Source organism: Nansenia antarctica (assembly GCF_963989245.1).
Source record: "Nansenia antarctica genome assembly, chromosome: 2".
Taxonomy (NCBI): Eukaryota; Metazoa; Chordata; class Actinopteri; order Argentiniformes; family Microstomatidae; genus Nansenia; species Nansenia antarctica.
The window spans coordinates 76730279-76747724 of NC_137675.1; the positions used below are offsets into that span (position 1 = coordinate 76730279).

General features: G+C 44.2%; 2 protein-coding genes across 2 annotated transcripts; both read left to right on the forward strand.

Moving 5' to 3' along the window:
- Nucleotides 1-3022: 3022 nt before the first annotated feature.
- Nucleotides 3023-12520, forward strand: pik3r6b (phosphoinositide-3-kinase, regulatory subunit 6b; the record flags this gene model as incomplete). The annotated part of the gene is made up of 17 exons (XM_080523450.1): nucleotides 3023-3112; nucleotides 3998-4066; nucleotides 4385-4520; nucleotides 5034-5103; nucleotides 5499-5676; nucleotides 6079-6217; nucleotides 6818-6904; nucleotides 7304-7667; nucleotides 7907-8000; nucleotides 8224-8346; nucleotides 8679-8789; nucleotides 9183-9279; nucleotides 9732-9735; nucleotides 10625-10701; nucleotides 11351-11403; nucleotides 11823-11923; nucleotides 12364-12520. 17 exons carry the CDS (start codon nucleotides 3023-3025, stop codon nucleotides 12518-12520), a joined length of 1950 nt encoding a protein of 649 aa, XP_080379576.1.
- Nucleotides 12521-15004: 2484 nt separating this feature from the next.
- Nucleotides 15005-16921, forward strand: mfsd6l (major facilitator superfamily domain containing 6-like; the record flags this gene model as incomplete). The annotated part of the gene is made up of 1 exon (XM_080523451.1): nucleotides 15005-16921. One exon carries the CDS (start codon nucleotides 15005-15007, stop codon nucleotides 16919-16921), a length of 1917 nt encoding a protein of 638 aa, XP_080379577.1.
- Nucleotides 16922-17446: the final 525 nt, after the last annotated feature.

A 17446-nucleotide genomic window follows, 5' to 3' on the forward strand; every position in this document is an offset into this window, starting at 1 on the left:
ATAAGCGGTAATCATGCCCTGTGCACTGTAATAAGCGGTAATCATGCCCTGTGCACAGAATCGCTTGTGAGTTGTGCTGTACTTCCCCCTTCACACCTTACAATGCTTCACACAAGTTGTGTCTAGCTACCTTACCGTGTCCGCCTGTCCATAGAGCCAGCGTGTCAGCGATCAGCAAAGAGCGTCTGCATGCCTTTCAGTGCGCATTCGCATATTCGGACATTCGGACGTTTTGTTGTAGTGATTATTTACTAGTATATATTAAAAAATAAAGTGCTACGTAGGTTGTTCCACTTGCGATGCAGACTTCAATTGGGTAAGTTCGTTTCTTTGTCTATTGGAGTTGGTTTAGAGAGCTGACTGAAATTCAATTAATTAGTGATAACTAGGAAGGGACATGGCCTACGGTAATTACAGGGGCAATTAACTACAGTAGCTGATTTTGAAGAGATTTGAGAAACCTCATGACTTCCTTTCTAGGTGATGAATTATAGCTGACCTGGAATGACCCTAAATATTACAGTACAGTAACTGAAAGTTTTGGTGATGGGAAATGTAAAAACATGCCCAGACTGTATTGGCAAACCTCATTATTGTACAATTATTATATAATTGTAATCATAAGTGTAATTGATATCAATACACATACAGTATATTTGACACAATGAGAGGTAGTACTATTTGGAGGAATATGTCTTTTATGTTTCTAGTGCAAAGGGTTTAATGCATTCATAAACCCATAACACTGACTGTGTGTGTGGAGCATGGAGAAGTTAGTCGTTCTAGAACTCTTTCTTAGAAGAGGAACTTTAACACTCTTTCAGTTAGCTCTGTGGGGTTCCTGGTTTTTTTACGGTCAGCCTGGAACTCCCCCCTTCATCACTTTAGTATTACAGTTTTTTACGATTGCTAACTCACCATGTTCAATACTGAAACCACAGTTTCACAACTCTTCATACAGTCTGCATTCGTAACACTCATCTTGGCCAATGACTTCATTCATGTCTCAAAAGAAGCTCGTTCAACCACACACTGCCAACAATGTTCACTCAGAAGCATACACTGTCATTCATAACATTCTGACTTACAAAATACTAACAACAGGGAGCATTACATAGTTTGAATGATTTTCACAAGAATGAATATTTCATTATAAAAATGGTTTGATTTATAGTATTCATAGACAGAATAGTTGACTGTAAAACTGTAAAGTATTAGGCAACAACAATGAATCAGAAACGCCACAATTTGCTTCTATCCTTTATTCTATCTTTTGCTTCTATCCTTTATATTCTATGTTTTATCCTTATTTTTCAGTAACTTTGCAGAAAGTAAGTTACGGTACATTTACTTCAAAGTACACTACATTTACTTGTGTAAAATGAAAAGTGAAAAATAAAGTGGAAGATGCAAAGTTCAAATAAAAAAGAAAAACAGAAATTCCAGGGCTACAATACAATAGCAATCACACCAAAAATGTCTCACTCCTGAGGATTTTGGTCCACCCTCTGGTCTGCATCTGGTCACATCTAATGTCTTCCCAGGCAATGCATCTAGTCTATTTCATTTCATTGTATATATTCTGCTACTGTAATATTTTCTAGACATTTCAATATGATTACTGCAAATAGTGAAAATACCACCGATCATCCGTTATCAGACTTTGCTGAGGTTCTGGAATTGAAGAGTATCAATAGAGTGCAAAATAACAGCATCTGCACACTCAAACACTGTGCAAAAAAACAGTTTATTGCGAGCTTTCTGTCATATATGATAGGAATATGATTACTGCAAAATTGCACCAAATAATTCAGTTTTGAATGTGTTCTTCAGAGTTTTGAACACAGTATGTTAGCAATGAAAAAATGTGTTGCAAATACATAGTATTTTGCAAGTGGGGGAGTTTGAATGAGAGAAGTGTTATGGCATTTGGAGAACGTAGTCATTGAATGCATTCTGTATGAAAGCAATGCACAAATCACAGAGAAATAGTCACAGTTTTGTTCACATGGGTTTCTGCTCTGCTGACTGTATGAAGAGTTATGAAACTGTGGTTTCAGTATTGAACATGGTGAGTTAGCAATCGTAAACAACTGTAGTACCACCTGCATTTTGTGGCATATTTGTGAATGATGATGTTGTTGTTGTTGTTCACAGTGGTCCAGGAGGTGTGAATATTGCAGAACTTCCACGGTCAGAAAAAAGGCTTTAGGGTGTTGTCATCAAATGCTGTTCCTGTTTGTAGATAAGGCTACTGTAGCATTCACATATGATGCTTGGCATGCTTGACATGCTTGAAGTTTACCACAGATTTAACGAGGAAACAAGACCATGGAGCATAGGGGTAAGAACACTCTCTCACTCTCTCCGTCACAAGCAACCTGAACAATTCTTAATGGATGCCTCATTGTAATACACCTTGTTTGATACCGTTCCTTATTCCGTTTCATGCATTACAATGAGCCCGTCCTCTGATTCCTACCTCCACCAGCCTCCCTTGTAGTAAACACACTGTTTTGAATGAGTATGATATTATAAACATGCTAACTGTCTTGCAGCTGTGGGCGCGTCCTCAGCCGTGGAGTCCAGTCTGTACAGCAGCCTCCAGGCCGTCCTCAGAGAGCTGGACGTCCACAACCCAGCTGTCTTCTCCTGCAACAAAGGTACAGCACAGCTGGATAAACCTTGAGGCTCAGAATGGTCCAGATTACATTTTGCTATCCAGGATCAAATTGGTGTGGCTGATTTCCCCTATACTGCTTAAAATCAGCCAGGTGATCTGGTGTTTACCACCTCAAATTAATTAATTTATGCCCAGCCAAATCCATGTTTAGAGGTAGCTAGCTAACATTACATTGATCATACACGTAAGACTTTCACTTAAAAAAAAAATGCCGGTCGAGAGAGGACGCTGGCGTTGCTTGTTTTCGCTGCTTCTCCGTCCGAATATATATTATTATTATTATTATTATTATTATTATTATTATTATTATTATTATTATTACTGTCTTGTCTTGAAGGGATGCTGAGGTGGACGCTTCATAAGAAGGTGGAGGCCCACCAGCCTAACAGTGTCTCACTGGTCAGGGTCCTGGTGAAAGAGCTGGAGAAGGTTGGTCCTTGACCTCTACACACCATACTGTCACTCAACAAGCTTGTACTTGAGATGATTTACTTATATCGTTTCACGTTTCACACACCTTTGATGAATGTACTTGTTGGAAGTCGCTGTAGATACCCAGTGAGCAGACAGTTGTGGGCCAGATCTGGTCTTGAGGTGGCACATAAGGCTTGAGTGCCGTAAACGGACAGTATTACATGGGACAGACCTGGTCCAAGTGTGGGGGGCCAGCCCTGGCTGAGTGGGCCAACTCTGGTATGAGGAATGTGGCCCTGATATGCTCCTGTAGCTACTGAGCCGTCTTTGGTCAGAGTGTGGTTGAAGCCTGTGCCATAGCCTCATGCTGGCCAAGGTCTGGTCTTTTAATGGCAAAGATAAGGCTCAGGAAGGGCAGCCAGAGCTGGCTCACTTGTCCCTGGGCTACATCCGGATAACTTTAGAAAACAGACGTGGGCCGGATCTGTGCCGTCTTTTCTCTGTTGTCTGGATAAGGCCATCTACTAAAATATAAAATGTAAATGTGTGACTGTGTGTGTTATGCTTACTCTGCAGAATGATAGGCGTGCTGCGCATGACCTGCATCTATAACAATTATCTAGGGGGTGCAGGGTAGACGTTGTTTCTGCCAGGGGGGGGGGGGCTGGTACATGTTTGATACCATTCCTCATTCCGTGCATGCATTACAATGAGCCCGTCCTCCGATTTCTACCTCACCAGCCTCCCCTGGTGTCTGCACAGGGTCTGTGTTATGTTTCTCTGCAGAATTATATGCAAGTTGCATGGCGGCACCTGTTTATGTCTAGAGGTAGAGTTGACAGACATGTTGTTGACTAAACGTTGTCTCTTCCTCTTCCTCCTCCTTGTCTGCTGATTCAGGTGGATAGGACAGACTGTAAGCTGCATGTCATTCCTTTGCTTCACACTCTCATCTACGTGGCTATTCAGGTCAGTCAGACATATTGTTTCTTCTTCTATCACGACGACTGCCAATGGCCGCTGGCCTGAACTAGATTACTTTTCCTGCTACGCCTGGTGGATTGATGATTCACTTACTTGTATCTATTGTATCTACTTGTATCTATTGTAATCTTACAAATGTATCTATTGTAAGTCGCTTTGGAATAAGGCGTCTGCTAAATGCCAAAAATGCCGTCCCTTACTCAGACAATACCTGTATCTTTGACATGTTTTGTTCAGTGAAAATTATTTAGTTTATATGTTCGCCACACCTACATTCTTTTACTGTTCTCGGTGTTGTGGCAGCAGTCTGGTCACATTCCTGGCAGCCTGTACCAGAGAGTTTATGACTGTTTCAAACGACTGCTGACACTGCCAGAGCCCTACTGCATTGTTGCCCTGAGCTACCTGAAGAGTATCAAGATGGAGCAGAACACACCAGGTACTCAACACTAGTACTGTTAAGATACACATTTCAATTCAATTTAATGAGCATTATTGTACCCAGTACCACAGGTCCAGTAACACAGGTCCAGCTACGAGGTATGATTTACAAATGTAAACATTGGCAAAACAGAAATACAAATGGAAATATCTAATATATATATATATATATATATATATATATATACACAATATCTTGCAGTGGGATAGCGGGCTTTTATCACCTTCATGTACTGTAACACAACCGCATTTTTGTTTGAAATCTGTTTTTATTGGAGAGCTGGTTTATAAATGCACTTGGAAATAGTTGTGTAGGTATGCTCCATGTTGTACATGTGTATACTGTATGGACAATGGACTAATCAACCAAATCAAATCAAACTGTATTTATAAAGCACATTTCACACAGATAGTCAGATACAATACAATTTGATTACAATGTGATTACTCCGTTGGTCCATTAAAGCCACCATGCTATATCTTAGTCATTATGGCATTCCCTCCTACACAGGTGCTTTGTATCAGAAAAGAGTTATCGCTGAGCAGAACCTCAGAACTGAGTTTTTTGGCCTGCAGGAAAGGTGAGTACAATACACCCAAACATGCGTGTAGGCCTACAGTATATTTCAAAAATGATTTTAGCAGCCAAAGATCAGTCATTGGCCATTATTAGCAACATGCTGATTCATTTAATCCAGGCCATTTCTTGTAAGAGCACCATGTGTTATCTACCGTGTGTGAGCTGCTGTGTCCTCTGTGGATGCCTTCACATTCACAGCACACGTATTTAACCAGTAAACATACGTACACGGACACACACATTCACACACATACGCATCTTGGGCAAAGTATTACGAAGATATTATCCATTACTGTTACACATTACAATGAAATTAATCAATGAAAGTAATCCAACACTATTCAGCTTATTACTAAGCAGTGACATGGCTGATCTCTCCTCGGCCTTTGTACGCAGGGTGTTTCTGTTCGCGGACCCGGCTGTGTTCTCTGGGGCCCTGGGGGCGGCGGTGAGCGCCGACCTGGCCAACCCCTACAGGGACACACTGGCCTATGAACGCGCGGTGGTGCTACACACGCTGCAGGCAGGGCTGCGGGAGGACTGCCATGGACCCACCCTGACCCAGGCTCTGGAGGTGAGTGAGGTTAAGGGGACGGCTGTGACAGTGTTTAGACTACGCATGGTCCGGTTCACAACAACACTGTAGCTTGATTGGGTTTAATTGGATATTTGACTGGATGTCTTGGTTATTGTGTGTACAAGATTGATGGCATAGTGTATGTACTCACTACACACTACACACTACACACTACACACTACACACTTACGTACTGTACATACTCACACAGGCTCTGAAGGTGAGGAAGCTCAAGAGGCTCTTTGCCTATGCTAGTATCTTGGTATGACTATTTGTGTACCGGATCACACAATGTCTATTTATATTTATGTGTGTGTGTGTGTGTGTGTGTGTGTGTGTGTGTGTGTGTGTGTGTGTTTGTGTTTGTGTTTGTGCACGTATGTGTGTGTACGTGTGCAGAACCTAGGCGAAAATGTGGTGCCGTTCTTCCAGGAAGTGGTTCGAGCTGTGGACCATAGTCTAGAGAGTGGAGAGAGTGACCTGTACCAGAGCAGGCTACAACACATCTACACTGAAATCATGAACGCTGCTAACCAAGGTGTGTGTACTATGGCTGACACAGCTGTACAGGATAATGCAACAGAAGCTAATATCTGAACCAAAGAACCTATTATTTCATCCAGGGAAGGCTGGTGGAGGTAGAGGTCGGAGGACAGGATCATCGCTCTATATATTACAATGAGCCTGTCCTCCAATTTCTACCGTGACCAGCCTCCCCAGCTAAATTGTTCAGATTTTCACTTTTTAATGTCAAACACATTTAGCTGCAGAAAGGAATTGACAGTTTATTGTGTTACTTTCACTCTCTTTCTCTCTTGTGTTACTTTCACTCTCTCTCTCTATCTCTCTCTGTCCCTCTCCCCCACCCTTTCTCTCTACCCCACCATCTCTATCTCTCTCCCCCCGCTCTCTCTCTCCCACCCTCTCTCTCTCTCCCCCACCCTCTCTCCCCCTCTCCCCCACCCTCTCTCTCCCTCTCCCCCACCCCCCCTCTCTCTCCCACCCTCTCTCTCCCCTACCCTCTCTCTCCCTCTCCCCCACCCTCTCTGTCTCTCTCTCTCTCTCTGTCTCTCTCTCTCCCCCACCTTCTCTGTCTCTCTCTCTCTGTCTCTCTCTCTCTGTCTCTCTCTCTGTTCAGACCCAAAGGCCAGAGGCTCCCTCTCTAATGCCCCATTGCCCACACCAGAGATCAACTTTCACCTTTGGTCAAAGGAAGAGGATCTGTGTGAGTCAGCCTTCTCAACAGAGAGAACCTTTAGCCAGGCTGATATATTATCTTAACTCATTTAGGTTTTAGTTTTCAGTTTCTATTGATCTCAGTCCTCAATTTTAATGTCAAATCAGACAAATAGAAAGTATGGAAAATAGAAGATCGAAAATTATTTGGCTGAATCCAAAACAGGTCTGCTGCATTTGAAAGTGATCTGTAGGTCTTTCCTATCTGGGGTATTTTTCTGTTAATGACTTTCCTCACATCATTCAGGGATGGTTTCCCTGGCATAGCTGAAGCCTAATCCTAGACTAAAAACCATCTTCAATGGAGATTTTACATTGAAAGAGTGATTTAGTCTAGGACTAGGCTTAATCTGTGTCCGGGAAACCAACCCCCTCCTGTTTACCACAGGGAATGCTCTGGCGAACTTCAGCCTCAACATCTCCCCGTCTGAGGGCAGTTCTGTGAGCCAGGGTGACGAAGACGAGGATGACACGATGAAGAGGGCTTCTCGGTGCTCCAGGGACAGCGGCATAGAGAAGGACCTGCCTGACGTGGAGGAGAGGGATCTGAACAAGCCACTGTTCACAAGGAAACCCGGGATCAGGAACACAAAACCTAGTGACAGGTTCACCCTGCTGACGGAGAACATCGAGGGGGCCACCAGCAGAAGGACCTCGCTGTCCAAAGAGGAACGGAACCACACGGCACGACTGGTGGTGATGGGGGATGACAGAGTGCTGGGGAAGCTGGCTAAGGCGTATCACTCTATCTGGTAGGAGGCCGGTTTAAGTGTGAACCAAAGGTTCAAGTTCGAAGTTTGAAGTTCAAGTTGCATTTTAAGGAGGATGGTTGGAAATGTGTATTTGGCTTCCGTTGCTTACAAGAGACAAATCTCATTTCACAAATCACACACACAATACACACAAATGGATGCCCCTTATAGCACTGTATATTCTTTATTTGCTCATTTAAAGCAGCTTGCGTTGAGGATCATTTGGTGTTTGTGTGCAGGAAAAGAGAGGCCAAACATCTGTTCTTGACCAAGAGAATGAGCCTGCAGATCTACTACATCCCTGTCACCGACGGACCTGTTGTTACGTCACCTGTCAGCGAAATTAAAAATTTACCGGTAACTGATTCTTCGTCTCATTCTGCATACTTATTGTAAATATTAATCAAAAGGAAATGGGACCACGACAGTCTTTGTGTCTTTTATGTACAATACAAGTGTCCTTGAGTGTCATGAAAAGTGCTACACAGATAACATGTATTGTTGTTGTTGTTGTTGTTGTTGTTGTTGTTGTTGTTGTTATTATTATGTTTTTCAGGGAAACACATCTGTATCAGTTGGTAGTAAGCTGTCTCTTGCCTCGTTCTTGGGAAGGGTGGATCCTTGGTACCATAGCAACATCAACAGTCTGGGAGCCATGATTCCAAAGCTGGCAGAAATGGTAACTGATATTAATGATAAAAACATGTATGCAATAGTGTACCAACATATATATCATATTTGAAGAATCTATAAATATAACATCATTAAAAAATTATATTAATGCAATACAATCATACAATCATAAAGCATCGTAATCACGCAGTATAATGCTGATGATTACATAGAAATAACTTTAACAATAGTTGAGGGATGTGTAAATTGAGATGGTCAAGCAGAGAGAAACTCCCAGAAATGACAGAAAGTCAGTTGTGTTACAGTAAGGTCTAATGCCATTTGTAATACTGTATCTGAGGCCTAATACCATTTCTACTACTGTGTATGTCACTGCAGCAGTCCATTCCCAGCAGGTCATCTGGTCCCGACCTCTTCCTAGTGGATGTCATCTCCTACTACCTCCGCTGTGGCCTCCAGCCTGTCCACTTCCCTCTCTACTCTGTCAAGGTCTGAATCCGTCACTCTTGTCATACTCTCTGACCAGAGAAACACAGATCTCATCTGTCTCTCTCTCTCTCTCTCTCTCTCTCTCTCTCTCTCTCTCTCTCTCATAAATATTGCAAAAGATTGAGTCATATGCCAGATCTCATGGGGAGGAATCCTAACAAAAAGAAAATCTAAATGACCTACTTGAGGACTTTTTAACCTATCATATATGATTTAAACCATATTCAATAAGATATAGTTCTAATGTTGATAATAGGTGTTTCAGCCTAGACATAAGAGATGTAAGACATTAATATTTGTTGTTGTTGTTGTTGTTGTTTGTCTGTGTGTGTGTGTGTGTGTGTGTGTGTGTGTGTGTGTGTGTGTGTGTGTGTGTGTGTGTGTTGTGTTCAGATCTCTCTCTCCGGCCAGAACCCAGTGGAGGAGGTGTTTGTGTCTCATCTGCAGGCTGATTTCCCAGAGTTAAAACAACTCAAAGAAAAGCTTCAAGGTACAGAACACTGTCTTGAGCGCAGCCTGACATGGCAGTCAGTGAAATACTCTACAGCATTATACAGAACTGTATCTGGTTTCATTTAATGTGATCAGAATCAGAATAAGAATTGCTTTTATTACATCTAATGTATGGATACACAGAATATAATTCTTATGTTCAGGTTCTTCGACATTGGTATTGCAGCAGAATACAAAATCAACAATAGTAGACTAAAGCACAATACAAAATCAACAATAGTAGACTAAAGCAGAATACACAATCAACTATAGTAGACTAAACATGTGTTAGATTTTTCCTCATTCCATTCCATGGATGACAATGAGCCCATCCTCCGATTTCCACCTCCACCAGCCTCCCCTGTTATAATGTCTCTTTGCAGAGGGAACTATGAGGCGGAAGAAGAACACAGTAGAAACCTGTGATGCGGTTGTTTCCGTGAATTACAGGAAGGTGTGGTAAAACTCCTTCCCTTCTTTTGTGTAACAGTTGAAACCAGTAAGGCATACCGAGGACCGAGGACGTGCACAAAGGTCCGAAGTGACATTGTGGGCCAAAATGAGTTATATACAGTATATCAATAGAAAGTTCTTGATGAGATCTAACAAATAGTGAAAGGGGCTAATTTAGATCCTTAACTGCATTGAATTAGAATGTAGAATGTATAAACAAAGACTCATCACAATACAATCGGCCACTGGCGGACTCGGGGGGGGGGGGGTTGAAAAACGTCTCGCTTAAGTGCCCTTTTGAGTGGCAAAAAATGCCCTTTTGTGTGCCGAAAATGAGAGGACATTGACAATGAGAGGACAATGAGAGGACTATTGGTGCCCCTCGAATGGTCTAAACTTGACCATGTGCCCCCACCGTTGAAAAACGTCGCACTGAAGTGCCCTTTTGAGTGGCAAAATTAGAGGATGTGCCCTATTGGCTGCCCTTCCAATGGTCTAAACTTGACCATGTGCACTGATGGGGGGTCCCATGTTGTGCAGTAAGTGCCCTTTTTCTCTTTTCGCCCCTGCCCTTCAAACAGCCTGAGTCCGCCACTGCAATCGGCTCAGAATCAATGTTTTGTTTTGGCTCCCCTGTGAAGCCAATTGATGTCACTTAGGCCCTTTGTGCTCCAAGCCCTCAATATATGGTATGCAGAGAGAGAGAGAGAGAGAGAGAGAGAGAGAGCACTCGCAATGAAACCCTAACCCTAACCCTAACCCTAACCCTAACCCTAACACCATCAGTTATCATTAATATCTATTTACATTAATGGATGTTTGCTTGTACGTGTTTGGCTGGTTGTCTGATAGTGTCTCTCTTACTCTCTTATTCAGGTGTGTTTGAGCAGACGAGAGGCCACAAAAAAAATGTCCCTCAGGACGTGTGGTGTGTCCATTAGCACAGTATCACCCAACGAAACAGAAGGTAAATGGACTGCATTTATACAGCGCCTTATTCTAAAGCGATTTACAATGGCTTCTCATACACCCATTCACACACCAATGGCAGCAAGCTACCATGCAAGGCACCAGCCTGCTCATTGGGAGCCATTTGGGGTTCACTGTCTTGCCCAAGGACACTTCCAACACATGGACAGGAGGAGCCGGGGATCGAACCACCGACCTTGCAATCATTAGACACCGGCTCTACCTCCTGAGCCATAGCCGTCCCATTCTTTTTGAGCTTTGCATCAACAATGTATGTAACACATCGCAGCAGTTTTTCCAATTACATAAATTAGCCTAAATCAACACAAATCAACTTAGATACAGTACACTTACACTGCAATGCATGTATGGCAAATGCTATTTCAAAGTGATATGAAAAGGTGCGCCTGCATTTTGCTGAATATGTAGTGGAGGTAATTTGGAATGAGGTAGCCCTGCCTGAGACATGTAAACTCATGTGTCACTCAAGTGTCACCTTCCCCAACCTTGAGGCTGTCCTCTTGGCCTTATGGTAATGGTAGAGATTACCATAAGCCGGAAAACCGGGATTCAAATACCTCCACAAGCCTCCTGTCCGTTGGAAATGAATAATCTGATGCATAAACTCTCTGTTCTACTTTACCTAGCACTTGATCGTCTCACTGTATATTTTGACAGCACCAACCCAAGGAACATCATGGTAAGGATTTTTTTGTGATGTGTGATAGATAATGGGTACAGTGCATCCTAAGTGAATGCCCATTAGCATCAGATATACCCAAGAAGGTGCCGAATATGGCACCTGACTGTCAGTCAACCAGAAGCACCACCAGGTGGAGCTGTTTTACACCTGTCACTCCTGCGAAGTAAGTTATTTACAGCATAGGTAAATATTAGATATTAGATTAGATTCAACCTTTTTGTCATTGCACAGCGTCCAATGAAATGTATTGTTGCTCTTGGTACAGGGTCAGCCGTAGGCAGTGCCCCTGGAACAATTAGGGATTAAGAGCCTTTCTCAAAGGATTCGATAGATAGGGTATGAGTTCAAATCTCAACATGTGTCTTTCTGCACCAGAACTATACTCTACTTCATTTCATAAACCTCTTTGTTCACAGGAGACCAGGACCCAACACATCACCATCAGGGTCCTGGAGGACAAAACCTTCACCGTCTGTCTGGACAAGGACTCTGGCAGGACATACCAACATGTCCAAAGGTTCGAATTTCAGGGGAGACTGGTGGAGGGAGAAATCATGAGAAATCAAACAAATGAGCCCATCCTCTGATTGACTTCTACCTCCACCAGCCTCCACTAGGTTAGATATAGATATGATGTAGTACTGAGCACACAAAGGCATGACGCTGGCTGTTTAGTGTTGATATGAAAAACATCATTATAATGAGTCACACACTCTTCTATCATTGCTGTGCCATTGTTTTTTTTGTTTTTTTGTTTGTTTTTTATTGTTCAGTCCACTTTTCTTTGTAAAGGATTAGGTTTAGGGTTAGAACTGTAACATCTGAGTATACAATCCCTCTTTTACAATGTACATCTTGGGATAAAAAGAAAATCTTAATACATCTTGCATAATACATTATGTTAAAATGTCCTTTTCTTCTTGTTTTGTGTTCAATATATGAATCGTAAACACACAGCATTGAGATCTCTCCGTGCTTGGATCCTGGGTGCTGCCTACAGACAGGTCCAAGGTCAAAGTTCAGCTTGGGGGAGGAGAAGAGTTCGGGCATCAGCAAGTACTTGAGCAAGGTCCTGTCTCTGCCGATCAACACCTTCACTGGGTTCAACCACTGACCAATGGAAGGGACAGTCGGCTTCGCTCAGTACAAATGTACAAAAAATAAGAGATATTCTTAACACACAGCCCTAATGTGTTGCTGTCCTTCAAATGCACATGTTGCATTTGAAAGATCTGCACGCTGATTGAAGAGAAGAATATCCAGATGGACATTTTAATGTTTTTTGTAACTTTTCATCCTGGATATTTGGATGATCCAATGGTTTGTGTGGTACATATGTTTGCAACAGGTTTATTACACTATGCTGGTAAAGTAGTTTTCCAATGTGTTTTTTTGTTTTTAGTTTTTTACTGATTTATTGCCATGCAATCAACTTCAGTCAATCAATTGGTCAGTGGTCTTTGGCATTTTTGCTCTAGGCACAGGGTCATCCATATTCGGTGCCCCTGGAGCAGTGAGTGGTTAAGTGCTTGCTCAAGGGCACATGCAAGCTCCTTCCTGAGGCGGGGATCGAACCAGTGACCTTCCGATTGCTAGCCGGCCTGTCTAACCTCTAGGCTACCGCCTCCCCCTTGTTGTTGTTGTTTCCACTTTCTTGGAGTGTTGTGGCTCATCACTTTTTTCAGTCATATTTACATTTTTGAGCTTTCTTTCACTGGCTCCGGGGCATGTCTCTCAATGCTAGCCTCGGAGCGAGCCATGGAAATATAACCGCGTGCCTGGATGAGCGTACAACACTCAAAGTGAGTGAAAATTGAGATCTAACATTGAAAGACCTGAACTATCCCTTTAGGTCACCTCATTATCTTACCCTTTTGATATGTTTTGACAATTAATAACCAATGGCACAAGACTGAGTTATTGTAGAGAAAGGAGGATAAAGAGCTTTTCTTCTATAAAAAAAAGAAAAAAAGAAGAAGAACAACAAACTGTATTAAAAGGCTTGTTGGAATTCATCATGGAAAATGTCACATGTACAGTAGGCTATGTCTAACACGTTGATGGTAGGGTAATCTAAATAAAGGCGTTTTAATTTGTTCACAAAAGGAGTGTCTTGATCTTTGTTGCAGGATTATTGTTTACATTTTTTCTACTCAAGTCACAAAATTGTTTTGCTCTCAGACGATGTGTCTTATAGCACCTGACAACCAAATTGCGTACTAAAATGTTTCTCTTGCGGAGGCTGGTGGAGGTAGACGTCGTAATTGTAATGCATGGAGAGGAATGAGGAATGGTATCGAACACATCACCAGCCTCTGCTGACATACATCGACCAATAGTAAAGGTACATATCAATAATAGTCTTGTTGGCATTCTGAATATATTACTATACATGCTGAATACGTATATTATACTACCTCATCATCTGACTATACTGTTTTTTGCAGATTTGTGATATCCTATTTTTTTACCTGAATAGTTTTGTATAGGCTACATACTGTATGATGATATTGATATGGACATATATGTGGACATTAATTGTTGTGTGACTAGGGCTTACCATGATGATTAACAATAACACCTGAGTTGAACAAGTGGATAACAATAGGTGACTACACTACACCTGGTATATGCGGTATTTGTACCGTTATTACAGTGGTCATCCTGATACCCTGAGGGCGCTACAGAGACGCACGTACGGCATGCTGCTCGCAGAGGTGTATCCTGCACATAAGGAACTTTCACTGTTTGTCATCACCCGTCCCCCGCTCTGCGTCTGAAAATAACTTTTCGCTCAAAGCTGTTGCCATGATAAACACCGGGAAAGTTCGAGGGAATATTACCGAAGAAAGGAGAATATTGTGAATGGAACTTTACCGGTAAGAATAGATGTTGTGTTGAAATCAGTTTTATTGGAAAGTCACTTCGGACCGTGACGTGGACGCGGCGCTGCAACAGGTGCATCTACTTGCCCATAGCACCGGGGAGCAGAGACGTTATTACTTGTGTGTACTTGGTGTCGGTTGGATGATTAGGTTCTTCCCTCTAAAACGTGTTTATTCTATACTACCATCAGCGTCATATCGGTATAAACGAATTTCATAATGAAGACTACAAAGGACAATTCATGTTAAACTTATTTCCGGGAAATTGTAGAATTATTTATTCATATTGAAGACATTCTTTTTTATTGAAAGTTGAATAATTTAACAATTATTGTCACTATATTACGTGCTTTTACATAGGATTCTTTTATTATTGTATTCTTTCACTTCTTTTAGCGCATCCGCTTCACTAAACCTGAGCCATTTGTATCCCTGGGCTTTGCATTTTTTCTCTCGTATTTGTTTGTTGTTATTGTTTCTGTGACGCGCATTGTATTGCATCTTATGACATGAGTTTGGATTTGATTTGTTTACCTCTGTGTCATTTGTGTTGTTTTTTGTGCGCCAGATGCTCCAATGAGAAAAATAAGCACTGCAACATGTTGACTTTTAAGATATACAACAATGATTTCTCTTCATATGTGTATTTGTATTCATAGTGTGTGCTCCATATGAAGACTGTGAGAAAGCGGTAGCCCCCAAGGCTAGCAGCCATGAGGAGGAACAAGCAAATTGATGTAAAGGGTGCCCTGGCCATCGCTGGCGCCTTCCACTTCCTGTTATCCTGTGCCAGAGCCTGCGCCCTCCCCTTCCTCACCCTGTACCTCCGACACCTGGGACTCAGCCCCTCCATGACGGGCATCGTCCTGGGCACTAAGCACATCATCTCCCTGGTCTGGAGCCCCCTGGCCTGCCTTCTGTCCAAACACTATAACAAGAGGCGGGTGGTGATAACTGGGTCTCTGGGGTGTTCCGCCGGGGCTGTCCTGGTGCTGTTGCTCCTGCCCTCCCCGGGGGTGGAGACACTGACACGTCACTGTAACGTCTCTCACCTCCGTGTGAGCGTTAGTCCCACAGAAGTCCCACTGACTGGCCATTTTAACCATGTAAGCAGCAGTGTACTACCTACCTCTAGCTCCAGCACGACTGTTGTTAGGTCCCAGTCAGCTGCCAATGGGACTTTACCCAGTGACAGGGAAAACTCCATAGTCTCTGCTTTACCCACAGAGACACTCAGCAACACTGACTCTGCTCCTGCTCCGGGGAGTGAACCCACAACCTACACGCTCCATCAGACGCATCGTACCGATGACACGTCTCATCTCTCTCCGGTGTCTGACGAAGAGGCCGTCCTGCCCACCACCGACAGTAAAGGAGTAGTAAGTAGCAGTGACTCATCTGCGGTCTCCCACCACAGCCACCACAGCCACCACCAACACCACAACACCACCCCCTCCACGGCATCCCCAGGAAGGAGATCGAGGTCCCTGACCGCCGAAGAGAAGCAGCAGAAGCAGAGGGAGATGGACATGGCCCAGGGGGAGTTCCTGGGTAGCCTGAAGGTCATGGACAGCCAGCACCAGCTCTTCTTCCTGCTCCTCATCGTGGTGTCGCTGTGGGAGGTGGTGGCAGCCCCTCTGGAGTGGGCCGCGGACGACGGTCTCTACGAGTATCTAGATTTCGTGGACGCATCAGACCACTACAGTGGCACGGCGGTGTGGGGGCTGCTGGGGGCTGCGTGTGGGGTGGGCGGAGCAGGGTTGCTGGTGAGTCGCCTGGACTGCCTCATAGTCGCTCACACACCCAGGGGCGCTGTTCACTTCTACACCTACGCAGCGTTGACCATCCTCACCCTGCCCGTGGTCTCCTTCCTGCCTCTCTACCTCAACAAGAAACGAGGGCGCCCCAATGGGGTCCTGAAAGCCCTACAGCTGGTCCGAGGGGACCCGCGGGCAGTGCTCTGTGCCGCCACCGCCTTCCTGGTGGGGGTCATGGGGTCGGTAGTAGACAACTTTCTCCTGTGGCAGATGGAGGACCATGGGAGCAGCGAGCTCCACATGGGGGTGGCTCTGGCCCTGGGGCTGCTCTCACGGGCAACCTTCCCTCTGCTGAGTGGCCGGGTGGCCAAGCTCCTAAGCCCAGGCAGAGTGCTGCTAGGTGGGGCGTTCTGCCTGGCCCTGCAATGCCTCTACTACTCCTTCCTCTGGGGCCAGTGGGCAGCGCTTCCTGCCCAGGTGCTGAGCTGCTTCAGCAGCGGCGCCCTGTGGTGGGCGGTGCAGGTGCAGTGCGAGGACGTGGCCACGCCGGGCACAGAGAGGATTGTGCGGAGGGTCTTCCAGGCTCTGTCCCTGGACCTGGGGGCAGGCCTGGGCAGCTTCGCCGGGGGGTTTGTGGTCCAGAGGTTCGGGTTGGCGGTGCTGTTCAGAGGGGCAGCGGTCATCCTGGTTCTGTGGTGCCTCTGCCTCCCCCTGCTTCAGTGGAAGGCCCCACGCCAGCGCAGGATCAACTACTCCCGGCTCCTGGCGGCGGACGCCAGCGAAGCGAGCGAGTCTGAGTCCGAGCAGGAGAGAGACTGGTTGGAGAAGGCCATGGAGGATGATAAGAGCAATAACAACTGGGGCAGGGGATAGAGCACTAGACTGGGCATTGCATACTACAGGGCTGACTCGAACCCTACTGTACTGGCTATAATCTTCCCTTTCACATTCTACTTTCACCCTTTCCAGACGTTTCAGCTACGATGGTGGACAAACCGATGGTGGACAAACCACGCCAGCCCAGTACAGCTCATCTCAGCTCAGTTCAGCTCTGTTTTGTGAATAAGAATACAATTAACTGCACAATATGTAACAATAAATAATGCTGCACTATGAAATAATAGCAAGCCAGTATCAATTTACTTCCTGCAAGATTCGCCTGCCAATTATGGACATGTCAGTCTTTATCTTAACCTACAAGCTGCTCCAAAAACAGCTTGTGTCCGTGACTGGGTTAATTGAAAACCAAGTGTTGCTTTTTAATTGTCATTATGGCATCTGTGTTTCTTTGGAGATAATTCTTTGGCATTCCCCATATGCACAGAGGAGGTTTATCAAGCTTGTATTAGACACACTGTCAGTCTCTCGCTAATGTGCTGAAGGTTGGTCTCCGTGACT